At 56.6% G+C, this 14,158-nt stretch overlaps 2 protein-coding genes and 1 long non-coding RNA gene across 4 annotated transcripts in view; 2 read left to right on the top strand and 1 right to left on the bottom strand.

Moving 5' to 3' along the window:
- Positions 1-826, top strand: part of PSMB7 (proteasome 20S subunit beta 7) — a 59,098-nt gene extending 58,272 nt beyond the window's left edge. For both annotated transcript variants that reach the window (XM_035015832.1, XM_035015831.1), the window contains one exon: positions 539-826. In XM_035015832.1, coding sequence (XP_034871723.1) covers positions 539-650 — 112 coding nt within the window. In that variant the 3' untranslated portion in view covers positions 651-826. The remainder of the gene's footprint in view (positions 1-538) is intronic.
- Positions 827-1,853: 1,027 nt separating this feature from the next.
- The window catches only part of NEK6 (NIMA related kinase 6), an 84,585-nt gene continuing 72,280 nt past the window's right edge, over positions 1,854-14,158 (bottom strand). The window contains exons 9-10 of the mRNA XM_035015833.1: positions 6,595-6,708; positions 1,854-3,474 (exon numbers count right to left, since the gene is read on the bottom strand). Of these exons, the coding sequence (XP_034871724.1) occupies positions 3,364-3,474; positions 6,595-6,708 (225 nt within the window). The 3' untranslated portion in view covers positions 1,854-3,363. The remainder of the gene's footprint in view (positions 3,475-6,594; positions 6,709-14,158) is intronic.
- On the top strand, positions 5,041-11,601 carry LOC118017699. Its single transcript, XR_004681214.1, has 3 exons — positions 5,041-5,139; positions 5,977-6,089; positions 10,203-11,601. It is a non-coding gene; the product is annotated as an uncharacterized LOC118017699 (long non-coding RNA).

Genomic DNA, 14,158 nt, shown 5'->3' on the forward strand with positions numbered 1-14,158 from the left:
CCCTTCTCAAGGCTCGAGAGTGTAGTCTAGAGTGACAAGACCAGAGTCCGGCTGCGGGTCATTTTTATACTGTTTTTGCTTCCACGTGTTTTTAATGTTTAAGGTAACAATTAAGTCGTCCTTATTTCTACACAAGAGAAGGGTGATGACAGCCTAACAAAAGGGTCCACTTCCTGCTGATACTGAAGGGTGCTTTTGGGGAGTTGAAGCTCGAAGGCAAATGACCCAAGTGCTTTCCAGCATCTTCTGGGGAGGGTGAGGTGGAGAAGGAAATGTGAGGGCCCATTAAGTGCCAGGTGCTCTCTCTGAGTGCTTTTAGGGTGCACATCTACCAGGCGCCCCTATTTTGTAGCCCTGGAGCACTGGGGAGAGTGAGCCTTGGGGCAGTTGAGTCCCCCCAAGGTTACAGAGCTGGGAATCAGGAGAGCCAGGCTCTGAGTCCAGTCTGCTTGCTGCCTTGCCTGAGTACTTGTCCCTCTCTCCAGGCCTCTGTTGGGCCCCTTGAGGGGATCCTAACTCTGCCTTTTTCTCCCACTAGGTTTGGCCGGTACAGGTGTGAGAAAGGGACCACTGCAGTCCTCACTGAAAAAGTCACCGCCCTGGAAATCGAGGTGCTGGAAGAAACAGTTCAAACAATGGACACTTCCTGAATGGTGTCCATGGAGTACCTGGGCTTCGAGCAGGATGGGAATCACCCTGATGGGCTGATCAGTGCTCTGCAGGATGGGGGGTGGGGGGCAGTGGCGGCTCCCCCATAAGACCTTCATTTGGCGCAGTGTCTGCTGAATGAGACCCAATAAAAAAATGAAAACCGGATTGAATGGCTGAGGTCTGGAGGTTGTGTGGTTCTTTGGCCACTAAGGCTCATTGATGTGCCCCTCCCCCCCTTCAGGATGTTAATCCCTCCCCCAGTGCCCGTCTGTGTTCACACAGGTGTTAAGAGCAACGTAACCCTCCTCCTAAAAGCAGGTGAGGCCTCATCTGTCGCGGAAGTCAGATGAACCTTTCTACCCACCCCTTGTGCTAACTTTTTCTCTTTGTTCGGGGTGGTCCCAGGTTTTCTTGTTTTGTTTTGCTTTTTTAGAGTGAAGGCAGCGCAGCCTTTTACCTCAGCAGCCAAGTAGGAAACAAGTAGAGACATCAGTTCTAAGTACCAGGACAAAGCAGGTAGGTGGACAGCTGGCTTCGCCACAGCCGCATAGAACTGCGTGAACTGCTTGTTGGCCAGTTTCACAGAAGTCGCAGGAGTGCTTGGGGCTTTACCGTGTGTGGTAATTAGGATACCGTCATTTCACAAGCACTCAGGCCTGGTGAACGGCTGAAATTTCACGCCTCCAGAGGGTCCTGGTGAGCAGAGTTGCTCTCATGGTGTTGAACATAGGCGGCGTGCGGAGAGCAAGTTCATCCGCGTCTGTGGCTGATTCTGCCATGGGTGACACGGAGGCTCTGAGAGCTGTAAGCAGAGTATGTGCAAAAAAATCTGTGTGGAATCAGAAAAACTTTTAGTGGCAAGTGCTAGGCAGGAGATAGGGCCTTGACTGTCCCCCAGAGATAGCATGGCTGGGGTACACGGCAAAGAGTCCCAGCACCATGATCTTCCAGAGTGAACACACTCTTGGGGCAGCCGCCCTTGTTAAATCGCAAGGAGTGGGGTAGGGAGAACAATGGAATTATTTACGGCAGCGTCCTGGCCGACGATTACCAAAATTATCTGGGGAGCTAAAAAAATTCCAAGATTACTCAGAATGTCTGGGGCCTGAGAAATTGTATTTTTAAAGGCGCCTGGGGAAATTGTGCTGTCACATGAAGCTGTTTTAAAGTTATCTGTGAACTGTACTCACTCACAGAAGTGACCCCTTACCCCATTTTATTTCAAACATGGAGAACAAGTACAAAGCAAAGGTTGCATCTGAAGAAAATGTCTCAAACCCGACAGGGTTACAGTAGAACAGAGTTCACACATGGAAACAGAGCAGTGGCCCAGCCCAAGTCCTTTATCCCCAGGGAGGCCTGGGCCCCTGGTCAGCAAGTTGGCAGCAATCAGAGCACCTGACCGGAACGCTGAGTGGGCGGGCATGTCTCTATCTGGAGGGCTGAACTGTCACCAAGTCGATGGGTGACAACTTAGACCATTTGAGGATTAACTTGAGTAGAAAAGCAGAATTCAAACTATTTCCTTCAGAGCTTGAGTTTTCCTTAAGTTCACATTTATAAATTAGTCTTCACAGTTAATCCTATTTGGGAACAAGAAATAAATGATCATAGTTCTGGTTTCCTATGCATATAATGTAGTTGTACGTTAATTCTTGACTTACATGGTCCATGGACTTCAGTTTTGTGAAGGGGTGGGTGAGTGGCTACCATTTTTGGATCATCTGCAATGTGCTGGGTCACTTGCCTATTTTATTTCCAATTCTGCCAGCAAGGCTGAAGGTAGATACTATTAGTCCCATTTTACAGATGAGGAAACTTAAGGCTCAGAGAGGCTGAGAGAGTCGCCCAGGGTCATGGTAGGCAGTTGCAGAACCAGAACTTGGTACAGAGGACGGCCTGAGGGCATGGTTTATATTTCTATTTTTGGTATCCCGTGCTTCCTTCCCACAGAGGAGAACGCCTAACACTGTTAAATGAACTGCCCGCCTTCCAGCAGGTGGTGGAGGGAGGGCTTGAGGCGCCTGGGACCGAGCAGGTGCTCAGGAGGGGAGGGCTGAGCGGGGCTGCACAGAAAACACCCCTGGCTCACGAAATACCGGTTGCCTTCTGAAACTCTGTGCCAGATGCTGGGTTCTCCTCATCGTCATTCATCATGTTATAAACGTAGATAAAAATATTAGGAAAATCTCCACTCTACTTTAAAAAAATTATTTCCATTTTATGCTTTTACAACAGAGCAAGCACACAGCTTGATTTTTTTGAAAAGATTCTAAGAGCTAAACTGAACTTGCTATAACCAATTTGAAAGGCTCACGACAAGTCACACAGTCTCCTGCAATTCTCCTGTTCTTATAAACCTTGACAGGTCACTGAAGGAATTATCCTAAAGATTCACATTACAATCCAGATACAAGGGGTACGTCGGTGGCTCGCCGAACCACTCGCCTTGGTAACAAGCCAGCTGAGATTGTCCACAAACAGTTTAAAGAAAGGACTTTCGAATGTGACCACCAGTGACCCTGTGACCAGTGCCCCTCCCCCCAGCTGCTCTGCATTCAGCACCTGCTGTGAAGCCCGGGGTCCCCTCTGGGGAACCCGCCGAACCCTCTTGTCTTAGTTGATGATCTAGGCTACCAGGCGGCCACTTCGGAGAGAAGACTCAAGTAAGGCAAAGTGGTGCGGCTCTGAGAAGGCGTGCTGCGTCCACGTTCAGGTGCTGGAAGTCCACACGTGCATCTGTTTGGCAACCTGGTGCACATAGCCGATGTCGGGTCTCTGGTTGGGGTCGGGGTAGATGCACATGCTGACCAGTTCTCGTAACTGTAAGGGCGAGAACGGCGTGTTATTTTTCAGGAGACAGCCTCGTGGAGGCCCCCGCGCCCTCACAGCTATGGAGGGGAGGCCCGGCACGCAGGTGAGCGACGGGTGGGCAGCCACAGCCGGCACCAGTGCTAGGCCCGTCTGGCCGCAAGGCCACAAGGCCACACCTTGAGACCCTGTGAGTGGCTCTGTCCAAACAGTTGTGAACTTCCAGCTGCCCACACGTGTGTGTGTGCGTGCGTGCATGCTGTCAGTCATGCAGATACCCAAACCAGAGGACAAAACTCAAGGCAAGGGCTTATTGATCATAATAAATGCATTAACATGCAGCAGGGCTGCAGTCTGCCCACCCCCTGGCCTCTTTATTGTGCGCATGAAAGACGGAGCTTTTAATTATACAGACACTGAAGGCTGCTTCCTGCCTCGGGCTGGGGGAGGGGCGCCTTGAGCCTCTGATCGCCTCCGTTCTTCTGATAGCCAGAGTGCCAATTATTTTAATGGTAATTAAAATAATGACCTTAGAAAGCCTACATCTTCACTTGCATCACTGGGCTCACTGCAATTTTTTCATTTAAATACCTGGTGCTGGAGGGGCTGGCCGGCCCTGCGGGGGGGTGGCTGGGGGGGGCAGCAGCAGAGAGAGGGTTGGTCCTGAATGAGAGGGCTCACGTGGACTCAGTGACCATGCTCAGGAGTCTGGGGAGGGTGGAGGGGTCAGGTGGGGGCCCCGGGGCTACCGTCCGCGCTCCGTGTTTCACACCTGAGGTGCTTCAGGCTGCAAACGCGGTTTCCCTGGGTCAGACATTGTGAGCTTCCCTCCAACCTGTGTGCTGCCTTTTTGGGATTCCACTGCTTTATAAGCACTGGGAAGCCCCTGGACAGGCAGCTGCGGCTGGGCCCGTGGCCGGCCTGAACACTCCTGGAGTCTGAGGTTGCCCGTGATGAGACAATACTTTTAGGAATCTTACACTATTCAGGGGAAGGCAGCAGTAGTTGGACAAATTCATGGGCCCAAGAAAAACGGATGAAGGTAAAGTCACTGTGACTCCCAATTACTCAGTGAGTAGACTGCGCAGTTGGCAGTAAGAGCATGTTTGAAAATTTCAGAAACCAAGAGAAAAACAATAGTGCCTTTTATACCCCTTTCTAAGAGGCGATGTAAACTTCAAAAGTGAGGTGTGCTGAGCAACTCCAGTGCTAAGAAGCACCTCTCACTTCCTAACACACAGCCTAGAAACGCTGAATGTAACTGGTGAAAGCAGGGTGCTCTGGGGAGTACGAGGTCACAGAGTTGGAGTGACTGACTCGAGAGAGAAGGGGGCTGAGGGCTTTATGCAGATTCATTTCATTTCAGCTTCTATTAGGCAGAGATTATGGTTCCCATTTATAGGTAGGAAACGGGCACAGAGAAGTTCTGATTGCTCCAAGTTCCAAGTCTGTGCTTCTTTAAAAAGGTGAGAAAAGAAAAACTAAATGCAGCTATTAACTGGTTAAGAAATCTATTAGTTTGACCTTTCCTGCCAACTTCCACTCCAGAGCATAAGTACTTCCTTCGACAGCGGCAAAAGCCATGACAGAGCGTGCACTGAACAACCCTCTAGGAATGTGTCCTCCCCACCCTCACTCTCCGTCCTCTGGGAGTCTGCGAAGCCAGTGAGCGTGGTGGTAAGTACGAAGGCTGCCAAGAGAAGGGTGGCTGATGACCCTTTGGTTGGCCTGCCTAGACACAGCGTGAGGACACACTGGGAGACCCGGTCTCTGCAGCCCAAGCCCCTCGTGGACAATGGCTGCTCCTTCCAGAGCCTTCAGAGCCTTAGGGATTGGGACTGCAGCAAGCTGCTCAGGGGGCGCCTCAGCGCAGCTGGACCACTGGCTACTGAGGAGGTATGCCATCAAGAAACAGGATGGCACAGTGGCTGGGTGCAGGATCTCTGGGTTCAAATCCTGCCTTCACCACTTGGGAGTTACGTGACTTTGGGCAAGTTACGTTAACCTATCTGTGTCTCAGTTTCCTCGGTAAAATGGAGGTGGGGGAGGACTCAACGGTGGGTCACAAATGTGAGCTGTCACCCTGCCACAGTAGCCTGTGGTCCTGCAGGGTGGGCCCAGGGAGGTCTCGGAGTCCTCTCCACATCCGCTAGGGTGGCCCTTGACAGACCATTGATGGTTGGCACAGAGAGTTTACCCGGAGCCACGCCCTTTGTTACAGCTGGTGGCTCCTTTTGGTGGCTTTGGGGTCAATGTCAGCCTGGTGCTAAGCTGAGCACGTCACATGCATGACCTAATCCTTACACTGACCCTGGGAGACAGCCTCTAGGATTATCCCCATGTTACAGATGAGGAGACCGAGGCTCCGAAAAGTTCACTGACTCACCCAAGAACAGGGAAGGGAGTATATTAAATGTACGCATCTGCCTGCACCCTTAGTCATGCTGTGTGGTAAACCTGTCGTTTCGTCTGCGCATTTTATTCACAGAGGTGAAATTTAGCCCTATTTTCCAGAAGACGGCACTGAGGAAGGGGATATGCAAACACAGCTTGTTCCTGGCACGGACCCAATGCCAGACCTGTCCGTCTGTGTCCAGAACCCTTGCACCCAGAGCAGAATGTTGCAAGTAAGAGCCCAAGGTGTGACTTAGGTCCGGGCCAGCAAGGAGCCCAGTCCGCTTGCTGGGGTTTCCTGTCACGGGATCGAGTGGCAGCCGGCAGGGGGTAGGGCAAGCCAAGGCCCCGCCACCTCCTGCCTCCGAGTCTGACACCACATGGGGCCCATGTCTGGGACCTGCAGCGGCCAGCCTCACACTCAAGCACCGGGTTGGGAGCCAAAGGGGCAGAAATGAGCCAACGGAGCCTCACTGGCCAGCTCTGGTGGTTTCTGGGCCAGTAGGCGGGACACGTCCTGCCGCTGGGGGCCCATGCTGGTGTCTGAGACCTCTTCAGTAACATTCATCTACTTCCCTCCCCCACCAAACCCTGGGTCACTTTCCCACAAATCTTCCCTTCTCCACCCAGTTAAGTGCACCCAAGTTCAAGCCCACAGCCGTGGCATTTTGGCAATGCCTCTCCTCTCAAGCCACTGCCGGCCATTATGCTCCCCAGGCCTGGGGGCGGCAAACTCACCTTCTCAGAGTAATGTTCTCCAGGGAGAGGCGGGTAGTCACATTGCTCGATCTTCTGGCAGAGGGAGAAGAGGTTCATTTTATCTCCATAGAAGGGGCTCTGGAGAGCTGCCATCTGCAAGGGGAGGGGGGATGAGAAACATGAGTCTGCAGCCTTGAGGTCCAGGGGCAAAAGGGACCACTCCAGATTGGGGTGGGGTCCTTCTCTGGTCCTTGGCGGAGACTGTCCAGCAGGATTCCCTGAAAACCCTGCGGGAGCTGGGATACAGCACAGTAGCAGTTTTAACATGATCCTTGTCCTAAAAGCAAATTAAATGACGACAAGGCTTCAGTGACAAAACTTTAAAGGCAACGGGGGTGGGGGAGGGGTTGGAGCTGAATACGGAGGGCCAGCCGCGGGCACACCCACCTCACGCCCCAGCCCTCCGGGACGGATTCTGGTCGTGTGCACACGGCAGATGGGGAAACAGGCTCTGCTCACTGGGACTCGTGCCTGGGCCCAGCAAGCTCTCTCTGGTGCATTGTCTTAGATTTCTAAGAAGCAATCCCGAAGACACCCGTGGGAGGATGTCTAAATAATGATGCACTGAGGAAATTACTTACCCAAGGACTAGCATTTTGGGGGTGGGGTGGAGAGGTGAGGCCTTTCATTTTTGCTTTTCATTCTGGCTGTTGTCACTAGCCCATCACAGAGCTGCTGTCTGAGGGCCTGGAGTTCGGGGCAGCGGCTCGGGCTCTCTGTAGAAGCCGGACGCCCAGACGGCAGGGAGGGGGCCTGAAGCTCTGGGGAGCGACAGCATGTGCCTGGCACCGCAGCCTGCCTGAATCCCACTTCTGCACTCTCTTGCTGTGCGTCTGGCCTCGGCTGTCTTAGCCCGAAAGATGGAAAAGGTGCCACCTGCAGTGCTCTGGGGAGGCTCGGCCGGCACGGGAGGCGCCACAAGCCGGGCTGTCACCACCCCGATGAGGCCAGTGGCGCTGGCTCTACCTGGGGGCACTGGGAAGCGAGAGGACTGTGATGGTGGTTGGCGAAGGGGGAGGGTCTCCCCCAGTCGGGGAGCTGCCGGGCTTCCCCTTTCTGGAGGGTATCCGGACTCCCCGGCCCGTCCCTCAGGGCACTGCTCGGGGGTTTGCGGGAGCTCGGGGCAGCTGCATCGGGTGGGCTGAGCCGCAGCCCAGCACAGTGCCCGCCGGCCCCATCTGCTGATTAATCCGTAATGGCATTCAAGTGCTGCTTGTCACTCCCGCTCACTGTTGCCTGCCGCCAAGACGGCCCAACGCCCCCTGCTAATGAAGTGCGTCGGGTAATTGCGCCTGGCTGTCCGTTTGGCCTCGGTTCCCTTCGAGGAGCCAGGCTGCCAAGGCCACTCCACACAGACTCCTTGGCCAGGGGCTCCCGGGCTACCTGAGCAATCCTCACTTGTCCTCAGGCCCTAACTCAGGGCAGGGAGAAGGCCGTGGGTGTTGGGTTTGCGGATGCCCCTGGCTTTAGTGTCCGGGTCTGTCCCCGTCCTCCGTTCGCCCCTGTGGACAGGTCTGGTGGCCCCAGGAGCAGGGCCTGTGTCCATCAGGAGGGCCCAGGGAGCTTCCAAGCCCAGGCAGCGTCCATGGGTTTACAGAAGGCCTCTGGGGAGGCAGCACGGTGTGGCCTGGAGACTGGTTTCCTCTGGCCCCGGCCCAGGAGTCCACCCGGGGAGGCACCTGCGGGCCCAAGCGCCCATGCCATGCCGAGTGCTTTCAGGGGGGCGTTCAGGGCCAGCCTCACTGCTCCTCCTCACCTCTCCTCCTGTGACCAGGGGCGCCAAGCCCCTGGAGGAGGGCTGCAGCGAGTGGCCTGGCCCTTGGCCGGGAAGGAGGAGCCTGTGAAGGCCCTGCCCACCGTGGGCCGCGCCAGCCTGACGGAGCCGGCTCGACCGAGTGTGCAAAATGGCATCGCTCGGGTGATGCATTTCCGATGGTTAAAATGAGAGCCTCGGGTGCAAAGGGTTAATTGGGCAGTTTCAAAAGGACATCTGTTGCCACGGCAGAGAGCGGCTGAGGCTCCAGGGCGGTCACTCGGGGTGAGCTGGGTGCCCTCCGAGTCGTGGCTGGATGTTAAGATGGATTTTCCTGGAAAGTGTTTCTGTTCAGAGTAGAAAGAACATTTAAAACGTTGGCCCACTGACACAAGTTCTGGTTTTTCATGTGTTGGACCGGAGACTGGCTAATCCTTTTAACAAGCCGTTCTGATTTGTGCAAACCTTGCTGTTTAGGGTTCCAAAAGGGCCCCAGAAATTGGTGGGGGGCAAGCCCCAAGCCAGCATCCCCTTCAGAGCATGCCTCCCTCCCTCCCTTGCTGGCCGCTCCCACACTGTCCTGAACAGGGTCAGCAGAGGGCTCCCTGCCAACAGTGCCTTCTCCATCCACGACGGCAGATTCCAGCTGCCGGCCATGGGCCTTCCACCCAGATCAGGGCACTGGGCTGTGACGGAACCTCTGGGGCTGCTCGAGGTGCTGGGATTAGAACGATTACCCTGAATGCTGAGATCCTGGCACTGGCGACCAGGCGACCACCCACTTCTGCCTGGTCGATGTGGCGGTGGACTCGCCATTTGGGGCTGATCCCGTTGGCCTCGTCAAAACTGCAAGAGCCGTGGCGTTCAGCCCCGCTCCTCAAATGCAGAACTTTTCCTCTCTGGCGTTATTGGGATGACACACAGCCAGGAAGTGGGAGGGTGTGGCCACTCGCCACCGCCAGGAGGGCTCAGAGAAACTGGTGTGTGATCTGAGATGTCAGAGGGAGAAGGGGACTCTGACTTCAGGGGTGACAGCAACTGCCTTTGACTCCTGCCCTGTCAGGGCCTCAGACACTCATCTTGTCACCTAGTATCTCCCGAGCACATCCCAGAGCGAAAGCTGCACCCAGGGGCCAATCACCAGTGGTCTGCAGCCCTGTTCCCCCACGAGCCAAAGGGCACCCAGACTCTTCTCTGGGTTCAGCCAGAATTCCAAACAGGATTCTGTACAAGGGGCAGGTGATCCTTAGTCTGGGTCCCCCGCTGCTTTCTTGCTGGCTCTCAGTCTCCCGAGGCTGCTGTGGAAGGTCCCCTGCCGAGGATCCTGGGGCTGGCGTTGGACGAGCCAATTCCTTCAGCTTTGTGCTCAGAGCTGAGCTCACGTGTAAATAAATAAATTCTGCAGAGCCCACGCTGTGGGCCGGGCGCCTCCGTGGGACGTGCTGGGTAGTGAAAACAAAGCCCCAGGCCTTCTAACACGGTGTCTCCGCTGGAGGCTCCTGCCACCGGAGGGGGGGAGGGCACTGTAGTCACTTGGGGCTCCTTACCGCCTGGCTTCATCTCCCAGGGGCTCTGGACCGAGGCCCACAGTCCCCTTCTCCACCGCAGTCGCACCTACCCCAGTGTGGAGTCCTGCCCTGCGGCTGCCCAGGGCCTGGCTCTTGTCCACAGGGGGGTGGGCCCTGCCAGGCAGCCTGGGGACCAGTGCCCATCTTGGCCACTTCCTTGCTTTGTGACCCTGGGGAGTCTCTCCACCTCCCTGAGCCCATTTCCTCCCTTATAACGAGGCTGGGACTGGCCTCATGTGATTCTCGTGATTCACCCCAACGTCCAGGGCAGTGCTGCTCCCAGCTGCTGAGCCGTCTGGCCTGTTCCTCCTCATGCTGACCTCTTTGAGACGGGTCCCAGTGGGCACCCACCCCCCCGGGGGGGCACGAGCCAGGTGAAGTACTTTGTGGCAGCTCCTCACTAGCCATGGGTCAACATCAGCATCTTCAGGTGAGCTCAGGAGGTCCTCAGTGGATTCCTGGCTGCCCAGGTGATAGGGGGTACGGTGGGCTGAATAAAGGCCCCCAGAGATGCCTGCATCTTCATCCTTGACACCTGTGAATGTGTTACCTTCAAGGGCAAAAAGGATTCAGCAGGTGTGATGCATTTAAGGACTCCGGGTGGGAAACGAGTGTGGGTGGTGCAGGTGGGTCTTAAATGTAATCACAAGTGTCCTTGTAAGAGGGAGGCCAAGGGAGACTGACTATGCAGGAGGAGGACGTGTGTTGCCAGAGTGGTATGAGGAGGGGGTCACGAGCCTCTCCATTTTCCATGGAAGAGGCAAGGAAGTGGATTCTCCCTAGAACCTGCGGAAGGAACCAGCCCCGCCAACGCCTTGCCTTTTGTCCACTGAAATGGATTTTGGACTTGTGGCCCTCAGAACCGTAAGCGAATAATTTTATGTTGTACGAAGCCGTCAACTTTGTGATAACCTGTTACAGCAGCCAGAGGGGACACAGGGGGCTTCTGAGACTTCGGGCCCAGGCCGGGGCTCGGGGAAGGGCAGGCCTGTGCGCAGGGGGCAGGTTTTCTCTGGCTCCGCACCGTCACTTCAGGCCACCCTGGCTCAGGTGGGTCCCCCCGGGGCCGCACTGAATCGGTGCAGGTGGTCTGGAGAGGGTGTGTGGGTGGGGAGCCTCTGTGAAAGCTCTTCAGGTTGGCGGCGCTTCTGGAACACACCACAGGCTGTGTAGCGGGAGCTCCAGTCGTGTCTGCGGGATGCTTCCTCCCAATTACCAAGCCCTGGGCCCAGATGCATCTCCCTCCCTGTCTGCTGGGGAAATATCTGCTCCCCGCAGGGCTGGGGGACCGGGGAGAGGGGTGGTGGCCCGCCGCAGAGCCCCTGCTGCCTGACATCCCCCGAGGGCCACGCGGGCCCTCTTCTGTGGAAGGCCCAGGGCCCTCGGGTGGAGATCCGTGCCCACTGTCCCCGAGGACGACCATGCCCGAAGGACCTGACGGATTTCACCGACTTCCCACAGCCAGGACGTCCCGCTCTGGCTGCGAGCCGCAGGGCCCCACACGCTGCCAACAAATAAATCAGCTCGGCTGAACCAGAGCCTGATGCTTGGAAGGCATGAGCGCAGACACTGTCTGGTTGAGACACATGCTTGGTGCCGCAGACGAGACGCAGAGGACGGCCTCCCCGGACTGTCGAGCTGGGCGCTGTGGGCCCCGGGCGGGCATCTGCCTCTGGGAGCCGAGACAAAGGCTCGGGCAGGGAGCAGGGTGGCTCTGTGCCGCAGGCTTGGCACGAGCACGGGGACCTAGCTGCCATCCTCCGGCCCCCGGGGGGCGGGGCACGGCCGCCATCACACGCAGGTCTCACACCCTGCTCGGCCCGCCTGTCTGTCTGTGTTTGGAGACCCTCAGGGTTCACCCAGGCAGGAAGCGGCTTCCAGAAACCCCAAACCCAGAATGGAAAAATAAGAGGAACCAGCCATCTGGCCCGGAGACAACATCCAGGAGGGCAGGAGGACAGAGCCGAGTCCTCCACGGAAACGGAGGCCAAGCTGCACGTCGGCTTCCCGCTGGCCAGAGCAAAAAGGGAAATGTGGCCGGTTGTGGGGGCCTCGCTGCCAGAGGTAGGCGGCAGGTACCTGGCAGCCAGGGGATAGTGGTGGGCGTCAGCGACCTGCCTGCCATTGCCGGAGGGCTTTCTCTGAGCCACACTCCGCTCATGTTCCTGCACACTGGGGCAAAGGAAGCTCCCGGAGGGAGATGCTGACTGGCCCCCAGGCCTTTTACGGGGTGAGGGGGGAGCGGAGCCTTGAACTCAGGTCCTTCCGACCAAAGTGGGCCCGCACTCTCTCACCCGAATTACTGCAGCCATGCGAGTCAGCCTGTGTGCCCGCATGCACACACACTGCGATTCAAAATCGCAACCCCCCCGACCCCTCCCACGCCGAGGGCATCTACTTGGGCCTGGGGAGACCAGGAGCGGCATTCCCTCCCCCTGAGGACTGACACCCAGGTGGACGATGCCCAGGTAGTAGGGGGTTGGAATCCCTTCCTCAGACCCCAGGCCTGGGCAGGGGGGCAGGGCGGCAGGGCTGCTGAAGCTAGAGCACTGAGCCTGGGGAGGGCTGGGGTGGCGTATGACCTGGACTTGGCTTTGTCACTGGCCTTAGCAGCCCCGGTGGCCATGGTGTTCACCTGGACTTGGAGAGACGGCTGGAGAGACCCCGAAGTCATGATTCATCTTGGGTGACAGACCCCAGTACCAGAGCTTCTGTGTGACTCTGGAGGTTTGCCCACCTGGTTTTAATTCCTTCTCAGCAAAACGAAACCAAACCAGCCCTCTGGGGCTGTTACGGATGTGCAGCCACGTGGGACACCGACTACAAGCAGGTTTCTTTCCTGTCATCCTTGCTGAGAACCGTGCTGACTTTCATCTCTTTTCTCTTGTTGCCAAAGATGCTGATTTCCCTCCAGATTCCCTCCCACACCCACCATCCTTCCCTAGGGGCTGCCCACCTCCTCCCCGCCCCACCACTCCGCACTCCCAAACCCCACACCACCCGGTCCGTGCAGAGAGACAGGGACGGGGGAAGGAGACACAACGCAGCCCTCTTCCACCCGAGGGGGCCAGGAACCGCCCCGCACTCCCCGACCCACTGTGGCCACCAGGTGGGCACCGCCTCAGCCTGGCTGCCCCCGTTTGGTGGCCATTCAAAGAATTCCTCCCACAACAGATACCCTGCGGGGTCCCAGAAAGCAGGTCTGCACCCCATCTCTGACTGTCAGGGCCTGACTCACTTCAAGTTGACAGTGGGGGCCGTCCACACTGCTGACCTCCAGGAGAAGGGGGTCCCAGCCACAGATGCCACCTGGCTTCCTCTGTGATCACTAGGCCACTTTAAAATGCAATGTCTGCTCTTACTTGCAACAGAGATGCTGCGAACTTTAAACCTTGCAAAGGGATCCAATTTGACCTCGAAGTCTCACACAGTAATGCGGGGGGGGGGGGGGGGGTGCCGTACCACCAAAGACCCTGGCCACAGGAGCCACCGGAGGCCCTATGTGGGTCAGCAGTGGGCAGCTTATTCCTTCAGTTTATACCCGAGCACTGTGAGCTCCATTCCCAGAGTCCACAGTCCCAAGGAAGCAAAGAAGCCAGTCTCTGTGACCCCCAAACGCCCCCAGGGGGGCCCCTCAGCACTATCTTGAGCGTTGCTGCCCTAACAATCGGGCCACGTCAGCTTGACAATAAGCCTCTTTAGCTTATCCGCTCCAAACCAGACCCCACACGTGCTCAAGTCAGCTCCAGGGAAAGCAGAAAAATAATCAAGGTTCCAATTTTAAAAGCAAACCGTGCTTGGTGTCTCATGGCCCTTGGAGGATTTTTCAAAGCCTTTCATGTCTGTTCTTCCATTTATCCAGATGGGGACGGTGCGGAATAGGGACTATTCCCATTTTACAGATGGGGAGGCAGGCTCAGCAAGGTGGACAGAAGCCCAGAGCTGCCCAGGACTAGGTGGTCCAGGCCGGGGTGCTGGAGGCTGGGGCCGCCGGCTCAAAGATACTGGAGGGCTCAGGCCTCCCTCCCTCCCCTGGCGGCTGCAACAGTGTCATAGCTCAGGAATGGCTTGTGCTCCCAGACCTCCGGGGGGCTGGTCACAACATGCTCATGCCGTCTCCTGTCTGAGCTGCCAAGACTTAGAAATATGCCCGTCCCTCCATCCAGACTGGCCAGAAATGGCCATCTGGTGGCTCCATTTCACAGCTCAGGGGAGGGGACAG

Source organism: Mirounga leonina, unplaced genomic scaffold (assembly GCF_011800145.1).
Source record: "Mirounga leonina isolate KUSES-001 unplaced genomic scaffold, KU_Mleo_1.0 Mir_170, whole genome shotgun sequence".
Lineage (NCBI taxonomy): Eukaryota > Metazoa > Chordata > Mammalia > Carnivora > Phocidae > Mirounga > Mirounga leonina.